Source organism: Papaver somniferum, chromosome 7 (genome assembly GCF_003573695.1).
Source record: "Papaver somniferum cultivar HN1 chromosome 7, ASM357369v1, whole genome shotgun sequence".
In the NCBI taxonomy this organism is placed as follows: domain Eukaryota; kingdom Viridiplantae; phylum Streptophyta; class Magnoliopsida; order Ranunculales; family Papaveraceae; genus Papaver; species Papaver somniferum.
In genome coordinates this window covers 52,474,036-52,485,502 of record NC_039364.1, presented here as the reverse complement: position 1 = coordinate 52,485,502, position 11,467 = coordinate 52,474,036, and the positions used below count along the sequence as shown (strand labels likewise).

General features: G+C 35.2%; 1 protein-coding gene across 1 annotated transcript; it reads left to right on the top strand.

The window, feature by feature from the left end:
- Positions 1-9,993: 9,993 nt before the first annotated feature.
- Positions 9,994-10,860, top strand: LOC113294632. The gene has a single exon (XM_026543017.1). The coding sequence runs from the start codon at positions 9,994-9,996 to the stop codon at positions 10,858-10,860; it is 867 nt and encodes a 288-aa protein (XP_026398802.1).
- Positions 10,861-11,467: the final 607 nt, after the last annotated feature.

The following is an 11,467-nucleotide window of genomic DNA, read 5'->3' as shown; positions in this document are numbered from 1 at the left end:
GTTCGAATCCTATTTGGAGAGTTTTATTGGGCTACGGAAGAAGGATTATGAGAAATGTGTGGTTTATTGCTTGAAGGAATTGTTGGATCCGTACAAGGAAAAATTTGTGCATGCTTACACCTACCAACACATGCATTACAAGAATGAGGCGACAAGTATTGCGGAAGGATCTCATGGACGTTTGAAAATCTTGCTCCGAGGGAGCCAAAACACTGTGGTTACAATACAAGAAGCCATCCATGAATACACCAAGGCTGATATCATCAAGATAACCGCGCAAATGGAAGATAGTAGGATGAAAATCATCACAAGCTACAAGGATTACCATTGGTTAATTAGACGTTTAAACTATAGGGTGTCTCACTGGGAAATCATTTCTATGATGAAGTACAAATATTATGTGTAAAAAGAGATGGGGAGAAGAAGAATTGTATGTTCATGTATGACGATGACGGCCTTCGGATTTCCGTGTCGTCACATGATTGCGAGGTACCAACAAGGAATTCCTTTTGAAATCATTGATCTGTTTTGGAAGCAACTAACTTTCAAACCACCCCCAACCGAAGAACCACTCGCATCCTTTGTGGAAACGGATATTGGAAGAGAAATAATCGAGAAATTTGCAAAAAAAGGATGGTTTGGGACGAAAAACTTTGATGTACAACTTAAAAACTAGCCGCTAACCCCCATATGGTACCGGTTGGAGAACCAACGGTGCTACCGCCGATGGATAGGCCACCTACCAACATGGATAGGAAGGAAGAAAACAACGAGTTTAAGGTTCCAATGAGAACCGGAAAAAACCCGTTATTGCGTCCTAAAAGAATCTTTTCTCAACATGAGCGTGAAAACGCTAAATATGAAGAGGCGCAGGTTCCAAAGAAAAAGGGTCGACCGAAGAAGGGGGAAAGTGGGACAAATAGCGCACAAGCCAAGAAAAATGTTTCAAACGTTCCTTCACAAATTGATAATGAAGAGGCACCGGCTAAGAGGAAAAGGGGTTGACCAAAGAAGGGAGAAAGCGGGACAAGTAGCGCACATATGGTCCTTTCAAATGATCCAATCGCTCATTCGCAACATGAGGATCCAATCGATCATTCTCAAGAAAGTCAAGCGCCAAACAATCTAATTGTTCCTTCTCAAGAGAGTCAAGCGAGTACAACATGAGTATCAAGGATACATGCATGGAAGGGACAAGCAAGACAAATGGGTTCTATGGTGACTCTAAGGGCCGCTCTTGGTGATGGAAGCACGCCTAGGGATGAACGAGGTAGACCCCATCGAATGTGTTACACCATATTCGAGGAGTGTTACTCGAAACTTTCTGAAATCGTTAAGCCCTATGTGTTATCTACCGACGACGTGGATGCAGATGAGAATTGTGGTTATCACGTTGCGTCGGAACAAATAGGCCATATAAGTTTCACGGACGATGACAATCTAACCCAATGTTAATACTTTAGAAAGATGATGGCCTTGCGCTTACAAGAAGACAAGGAATTTTATATATCGATGATGAAGGAAGGAAAAACAAGACAAGACAAAGAAGTGATTTTTGAAAAAATAGTTGATAGAGTACAAGGGCCAAAGGGGAATGGACCAATTACTCGACAGTATTGGATGCGTATGCCTCTATGTGGTCATCTCTTGGCGGAAAAGTGGAGTTGCATTGTTCATCTATTTGGTAAGGGATCATGCTATATATACGCACCAAACTACACCATTTGGAATGAATCGTTTAAGGATCGGAGAATTGTTTTATTCAACGATAACAACATACATTATATCGGTCTTAGAGTATGTGATGATTGTCCATTACCACCGGTAGATAGGTTTCATGAGGTATCGGAGGTCACCAAGGAGTGGCTAAAAAAATACAATCCCAACATGAGGCGATGGGAGGAATTGATCGGGCCGGATCAATTCGATGGTCTCCATTTGTTGCAATGAGTATTTTCCTTATGTTAAAAACTTGATCTATCGGATGTTTATATTTTGTCGCTTTCTTATATTGTATTTTTCAAACTTGAACCAAGCTTAATGAATGAAAGTGGTTTTCTTTTTTGGGTACCTTGGACTCATGAAATCTGTAACAGAATCGGACTTCTAATACGTTTATAAAGTCCGATTTTGGAGGTAGTTTGCTGCAGCTTTTTCAGAATCGTTTTATATGGACGATAATGTAATCCGGTTGTTGGAAAAAAAGTTACAGAGATTTTTAACTCAATAATCGGATTACAAATGGTCAAAGATGATCCGAACCGGAAACCAGAATATGTTGTGTGTGTATTAGTGTAAACCGATTATAGTTGATGTTCATCACATCAACCCAGAATCGGGTTATATAGGTTCACATTAAAAACCGATGTAGGCCACAATCGGATTAATATGGTGCACCTATAAACCGATTCTGGGTGGATTTTCAGAAAATTTAATGACTGAATTTTAAAGATTTAGAGGTAAATCATTGTAGAGTACCACTTAGAAGGAATGGTTTAAAGGGATTTAGCTCAATCACTTGAATTGTTTTTTTTTCAAAACCCAAAAAGAAATTAGATTTCAATTGTTGTTTATGATTGATTAGGATTTAGTTTTGATTAATGATTTTTGTTTTTGTTAATTAAGTTATGATTTTGTATTTGTATTTGTGTTTAGAATAATTAAGGTTTCTTTAAAGGTTAATTTAGTATTTTTATAATCTTTTAGACACCCCTTATCATTCTCTATTAGGTGGATGAAGAAATCCATAGGCCCCAATTAAGTGGCATATGCCCCAATTTAGCCAGGTTATTTTTCTTTTTGACGGTAGTGTTGGGTCTATTAGATGGACAAACAATATTAACAGCCCGTTCGGCTGGGAGAATTGGAAATCTAAGAATTTAATTATGGGGTAATCCAATTCTTGGAATTGGATTCCAAGAAATGCAATTCAAATCCTAAAAATTCATGTTCGGTTGAGGTAATTCAATTATCTTTGTTTTTACCCCGGAATCCAATTACATTGCACTATTGGACCAATGCAATGGAATTCTACTATTTTGGAGGGAATTGGATTCATAGGAATAAAAATTCTTAATTATAAAAAGTTCATTTACATTGTTCGGTTTAAGAATTTGGGTGCATTCCCTAGGAATTGGATTACAGGGAATCCAATTCCTTGAAACGAACATGATGTAAGTGTAAATAAATATTAAGATGATTTCAAGTATGGAAGTGTACTTTTATGCCTAGGGAATCCTATGATGCAGCAAATTCTCTAGCGAAAAATGCTGGGGCAGGTAGAGTGTCAAAGTCACGGGTCTCAGTTTTTTTAATTGATTAAAAATTCTTATTAGAGGGGAACTTGATGTTATCGTTTAAATATCCACGATAAAGTCTCATTTCCTATTAAAAAAAAAGTCTCATTTTGTCATGACACATAGGATTTAGACCCGCATTTAGCATAATTTCATCTCCAATAGTTAGGTCGCACAAATTAGGAGGGATGAAATACTATATATGAAGGTGTTAAAGAAAGTCTTAACTACACCTTCAAATGCACTTCCATGTCATTAATTTTATTTAAAAATATTCATGTTTAATACAGGATACAAACTAAATTAATGGAAATGAGTTTTAAGATAAAGCTTTATTTAGACCCAAGTATGAAAACTTCCACAAATCGAGGTCTAACGATGACCTCCACATATGATTTTTCGACATTTGGTTGGAGATACTCTTATATTGAAGCATATAGGCCTGATCTTTGGCTATTTTTGACTCAACAAACTCTTAAGTTAACTATGGATATTTTATTTTAGCTATCGACATTTGTTAATCGTTCTTTTAGTTGTCGTATGTTTAGAGATGTACATTATTTTTCTATTTTTATTTGGATATGGATTATGCAGTGAGCATTATTCGAGTTTTCTCAATTTTTCACAAATAATGAAAGAAGTCTTTCTTTTTGGGGATTTTTGAGTTTGGTGCCTAAAAAATGGTATACCTTTTAGTTTGACGCCAACTTTGTCCAAATTTGAGTATGGTGTGTAGTGGGCCCGGTCAAATAATTGACCTAACAGATGACTACTTGGAAAAAGGAAACACCGTTGCACTTGGACTATAAAAGAAATTTTGTGCATAAAGTGAAAATATTATTTTTCCTGAAACGGAGGGAGTACATCGTTTTATTAGTTGCAATGGAAAATTAGTTGATCCATAAACCAAAATATGCCTTCGTACACAATGTTATATGTATTCTTTGTGGTGGTTTGCATAATGGTTATGAAATCAATTTTTGAAAATTGTGCCTAAAATGATAAACACCTCCGAATTTTCCGTAAAAACTGTTAGAGCATTGCTCGGTCGAACTTGCATTCGTTGCTATATCAAGATTGTTTGTCAAGTTTAAGTGATCAAAACTATAAGTCTTGATTTCTAGTATACTTATAGCTATGTCTCGGATTAGGATACAATGTGTAGTTGAGCTTTGGACTTCACGACGTTCATCGATTGAAGACGAAGATTTACCGAGGAGAGCTTGGAGGAACTTCATCAACAAAACTTATGTGGAGACTAAAACTTATCTATCACTCAGAAGTCTATTTTATTCTATCTTCTAATGAGACTAAATTGTATAAATATATAGACTTTTATTATACACATTTGATATTTCGAGCCGAGTTTATCTCGCTTATCTATTTCTCGAAATATGTGTTGGAAGCTTTTTGCTTTAGCTACATTCATCATTATTCTTGACGAGTTTAGTTGGAAATAATTTATTTGTTGGAAACTAAATAATAAGTCAAAAGATGATCATGTGAAAATTGCCTTGAAACATCTTACATGACTTGTGTAAGACAATCATTTGATCTCAACTCGAAATTTTTTGTATTGATCATTCGATCACTTGAAAATTACTTATAAGCTAACGGTATGTGTGAGACATCAAATATCGTCTTCTAAGGATGTTTCAATGATTAAAATGGGAGTTTAGAACAATTAACCTTTGTCTGGTACAACACAATATGCATACCAGTATGCAAACTGTTTTGGTATGGTTCATGTCCGGAAACCTTGTTGCCTACCAGTATGCGAACAGTTTTAACTGTTAAAGTACGGGAACCAAGTTTGCATACCATTATGCGAACGGTTCGACCTGAGTTAGGTCCGATAGTATTTTGACTAAAAAAGGGGTAGTAAGGTCCGATATTATTTTCAACACCTTTATTTGATCGAACCTTTGTTATTTTGTGACAAAAAGGGGGAGAAATATATGGAGTAAACAAGTGATTTACAATCACTAAGGAAATGACAATTGTGCTTAAACGTTATATCTAACGAAAGAGTAAACCATTGACTTAGCGGAAGCAACATATCATATTGTTGTTGTAGTATTTTGACTACAAAAGGGGGAATAACAAAGATGTTCAGACTGAATATTTACCTAGATTACCTTTAGGGGGAGTAAAAGATTTTGTTATTCAAATGTTAACAACGTCATTTATTGATTGAATATATGCAGGTTATTGTGTTGTTGAAACTTGGAATCAAGCGTATGTAAAATGAATACTTTTGTAATTTGTTTATCCATATGTAATAAGAGTTTTGCCACTAAAATTGACAAAGGGGGAGATTGTTAGCGCATAGCTCGGTTGAACTCGCCAAGCGTTGATATGTCAAGTTTGGTTGTCATATTTTAGTATGTCAAAACTTATTTTAAAGTCGCTTGATTATATACCAGAGTCAACTTCGTTTAGGTTAGACTACAAAGTATAGGAATGTTGAGACATACAAGTACTGCCGAAGACCTGAAGAATGTGAAGAAGTAACGAACTACAACGATGACATCATCCTTCCACTTCCTAACATATCTTTCAAGGCGTGCTATATTGATAACATAACTTCGAAGCTGTATATACTGTACATTTTGGATGATACTCTAGTGATGTAACATGGTCATAATTGTATGATCATAGTATTAGGGAATTAAAGTACGAAGTATAACGCTTATCTTTTGAACTTCGTAGATATGGCATCGACATAATCTTGTATATACTGTAAGATTATGTGAATGGGTTATGGTGAAGATTTCATCCTACGAAACAATTTTTTACATTCGTTTAAAACAAGTACATCCATGAACTTGTTTCGTGAATCGAAAGGAAAATCATTAGGCTTATTGGTCCGGCTATTCATTGCAAATCTTTGGATGACCAATATGTGTGAGATGGTGGAACCGATCTTAACTATGTTATGTATCTTGGTATAACTAATTACAATGCCTGACTTATGATTTGGTATGACTGGTCTTTATCAATTGGTGTAATCGATCCTAAGTAATCACCATGTGTTAGTATGATCGATCCTTGTAATTGGTGTGACCGATCCTAGTAATTGGCGTGACCGATCACGAGTGTTGTGCGATCCTTGTAATTGGTAACATGTCCTGGTAACTGGTGTGACCGATCACAAGCAATACCATGTGAATATGGAACCGATCCATGTAACTGGTGCAACGGATCCTAGTGACTGGTGTGGCCGATCATAATTATTTCCATAATAAGGTATAACCGATCCTAGTGATTAGTAGTTACGATTGAATCCATGTATGTGATTTGGTATTTGATCAATCATATAGTTGTCTTGGAATACATGGAAACCAATTCTAAACTTGTTTGGAAGTGAGGTATGCCCGATTCCAAAAATGTAAATCCATGTGAATATGAAAAAAGGATTTACAGTGAAAATATGTCAACATACTTTAAACACGTACACTAACTCTTATCATTTATTGTTCAAAGATATGCATTAGTACTCAAGGAGATCATGTCCAGAGATAAATTAAGAATCTTTTAATTAAGGTTTTTGGTCTTATATGCTTTAATTACCAGCAATTATATGCATATCTCTAGAGAATAAAAATTAGTAATGTGCATTTACTAATTGGAGATTTTCTATTGAGAGATTTAGAAAATATTGGACAAACATTTATTATTAAGAAAACCGATTTTTTCCATTCATTGCATATCTTGAGAATATTTTCGGTTTTTGGAAATTCCTTGATGTTCTAACTGAAAAAGCGGGGGTCAAACATCCTCACCCAATATTTCGCTTAGCAATCTGTATGGACTAAATCCAATATACTTTAATGAGAATCAACTAGACGGTCAGATTCAATCTTAGTAAAAAGTATATCAAAGAGTTGTATCTCAATCTCTCAATTCAATCCGCAATCAAATAAATAAGAATTTGCGAGCCTGATTGAATATAAGAGAAATAACTTGAATGGTACCAAATACCAATGTTCAAGGATCAATCAATAACCAAAGGTTGGATTTACCAATTGATCGATTCAACGCACAACCTGTGATATTTCAATTATATAACAAAATATAATGCGGAAAAGAAATAACACAGATACCAAAAGTTTTGTTAACGAGGAAACCGCAAATGCAGAAAAACCCCAGGACCTAGTCCGGATTTGAACACCACACTGTATTAAGACGCTACAGACACTAGCCTACTACAAAGCTAACTTCGGTATGGACTGTAGTTGAACCCTAATCAATCTCACACTGATTCAATGTACAGTTGCGTTCCTTACGTCTTTGTCCCAACACGATACTATGCACTTGATTCTCTTAGCTGATCTCACCCACAACTAAGAGTTGCTACGACCCAAAGTCGAAGACTTGATAAACAAATCAGTCTCACACATAAAAGTCTATTGAATAGATAAATCTGTCTCTCACAGATATACCTACGAGTTTTTGTTCCTTCTTTTGATAAATCAAGGTGAACAACCAATTGATAACCCGGACTTATATTCCCGAAGAACAACCTAGTGTTATCAATCACCTCACAATAATTTTAATCGATTAACGGAACGAGATATTGTGGAATCACAAACGATGAAACGAAGGTGTTTGTTCCTACTTTTATATCTTACCTATCGGAGATATAAATCTCAAGTCAATCTTACGATTACACTCAATCACGATGGAAAACAGCAAAATCAGATCATGCAACTTTAGATAAAATAGTTGGGTCTGGCTTCACAATCCCAATGAAGTCTTCAAGTCGTTAACCTATAGGGTTTCGTAAAAAACCTAAGGTTAAAGGAGAATTGACTCTAGCTTATACAACTAGTATCACGCAGGAGGTGTGGGAATTAGGTTTCCCGGTTGCTAGAGTTCTCCTTTATATAGATTTCAAATCAGGATTTGAATCTAAGTTACCTTGGTAACAAAGCATTCGGTATTCACCATTAGATGAAAACCTGATTAGATTTAAGCTAATATCTTTCAACTGTTAGATCGAACTTAGCTTGTTATACATAAATGAAATGCACCTTCATTTAGGTTTGAGTAACCGTACCTAAACGTGTACACTTAGTCGGTTCAACAATAGTTAACCAATGGTTAGCCATATGAGCACTTTCGTATCAACCTTATTCATCTTCACCATAACTAGTTCAAATGACTCAAACGAACTAGTTAGAGAGTTGTTCAATTGCTTAGATCTCATAGAGTATACAAGATACAATCGAAGCAAAATTGATTTTGATTCACTTGAATCAATTCATGAACATTATATCCACGGTTTTCAAAGATTACATTCCTTATTATATAAATGTTTTAGTTTATGAATAAACCGATTTTAAAAAGTAACCTACTTAAGTATGCAAACGGGTACGCATACCTAAGTGGCCGAGTTTAGTTACGCTAGTTTGCGTACGGGTGCGCATACCTGTTTACTCTTTCAAACTTCAGCAGAAATTCATGGACGTGAAACTTCCGCCAGTATGCGTATGGGTACGCGTACTTGCTCGGATTTCCAACAACCACCAGTAAGCGTACGGGTATGCATACTTTAGGTTCCCGGTTTTGGACTTTTACACAAATATGAGAACGCACTATGTTTATATCCAAACATGGCTACTTGTTCTAATCTCTCATTTAAATCATTGAAACTTTCTTAGAGGATGTTAAAATAGTCGTTATCCACAAACTATTTTCATCAAAGCGATTTTCAAGTTATTGAAATAATCAACATGACTTTCGTCACGAGTAAAGATGAACTTGGCCAAAGCGAAAGCTTATCAACACATATTTAGAGAAATAGATAAGCGAGAGAAACTCGGCTCGAAATAGCAAATGCGTATAATCGAAGTCTATATAGCAATACGACTTTTGTCTCAAAATAGGAGATTGAGTAGATAGACTTTTGAGTGATAGATAAGTTCAAGTCTCCACATTGAAAAGAGGAGGGTACCCAAATATACCTCAAACTAAAACTTTTGCACCTATAAGTCCTTTCTCCGAAAGTGATTGTCTATGGACTGAGTCGAGACAATACAACAAATTGGTTCACACTTCGTGTGATCGTCTATGAATACGAGACCGAGACAATACGACAAAAAGATAACTTGTGTGATTGACTATGGATACAAGATCGAGACAATGCAACAATGAAGTATGTTTATTTGATAAATAGTTCAGACTTGACCAAACACAAATAGGATTGCTACCAAGTAAATTGGAACTAACGTTTGTGTAATTTACTTTAAATCATAATAACAACAATTATAATTGCAGAAAATTATAATAACAACAATTAGAAATGCGTCGATCATAAATCTTGGGATCGGACTGAGTCGAGCTCTGAGGATCGGCGACGAACCCGGTGAATTTTTTTTTTCTCAGTTTCTCTTTTTCAGTGCGTATCATAAATCTTCAGGTGTTTTTCGTTGATTAATCCGTACATCTTAATGGTTTTAATCAGTAGTTCAGGTGTTTTTTCATGATTAATTCACCTGAAACTATTGAAGTTAATGATTTTGGGGTAAAAATGAATAAATATGGTTTTGGATCTAATTTTGGCGATGAAAAAAGTTCTTTTGAGGGAAGTGTTCTACATGAACCTCCATCGTTATATATATCAGATGAGGAAATTGATGAGAGTCTAATTGAATGAAAATTTAGTCTAATCGGTAGATTGGATTTTGTGAAGATGAAGTTTGTTGTAGCTGTAGCATCATTAAGAAATCAATGGAAGCTTACAGGTAATTGTCAAATGATTCCTCTTGGTAAAGGTTTTTTCATAATTAAACTGGATAATGAAATTGGCATGAGATATGTTTGGAATGGATATTGGATGGTTGAAACACAAGCTTTAAAGTTGAGGGAATGGGAACCAACTTTTAATCCAGCCGCTCAAAAAGTAACTACTACCTTTGTTTGGATTCATTTTCCTGGTTTGGGTATGGAGTATTGGAAAGAAAAAATCATTATGGATCTAGGTGAAAGATTTGGCAGAGCTATAAAAGTGGATGAAACTACTTTGAAGAGAGAAGTATGGTATTATGCTAGTGTTCTTGTGGAAGTTGATTTATTAAGATATATTCCAAATCAAATTGTTGTTAAGACAAAGTATTGGAGCTTTACTCAAGAAGTTCAAATTCCTCAAGTACCTAAATTTTGTAGTCATTGTAAGGTGGTAGGTCATTTGGCATCTGAATGCAGAACAAATAATGATAATTTTAAGTTTGGAAGGGAGCAAACAAGAAAGGAGATAAAACAGTGGAGACCAAAAGAGAAAAGTAAGACTGGTTTTGATATCTGTTTCACTAATGAAGAAAAAGCAATGGAGCAACAAGTTTATGATTTACTAGTTAGTGAAGATGAAGTAATTGATGATGTTGTGCCTCCATTACTATATACTGAGGAAAAACTGGATAGTATTATGGATAAGCAATTTACTCTGGATATTCAAAAGGATTTTCCTCTTTTATCTGCAGAAAAGCTACTCAATGTAGCTTCAGTTACTTTTCAGATGCCCTCTAAAACAACTGAGAATGTATCTAGTGGATCCATATGACAGGAAGTAGTCAAAGAAATAATAACTCTGTCAGGAGAGAAGAAAACCAGATCTGGTAATATGCTTCAAGGTGGTGGAAGTCAGATGAACTCTAACAAATTTCAAGTTTTAAGAGAAGTGGCAGAGGACTTACAAGTTGATATTGGTAGCAGTTCTTTAATGGCCAATAATGGGAATAGGGTGGTGGGAAAATTTACTAAAGGAAAAAAATTGAAACTTATTCCAAATGTAACAACAAGAAAACAGGCAGCCACAGTCAATTTAGTTGTATCAAAAGTCATGAGAAGTCCTTCAACTTCTCATTCAAACTCTCAATGAAAGTTTTGTTTTGGAATATCAGAGGCTTGAAAAGATTGAGAGCCAAAGATAAACTAAAAAGTTTAGTGAATCAATTTTATCCTGCTTTGGTATGGATAGCTGAACCTAAACTATCAACTAATTGGAAGTCCATAAAGAATTTAAAGCTTCCAGGTATGTGTAAGAAATTAATTCATAACTCTGATCAAGATGAAAAAGCAAATATCTGGTTATTCTGGCATCAAAGTTTAGTTACTCCTACTGTTCTATCTATCACCAAACAAGCAATTACAGTAGCAGTTGGGAAAGT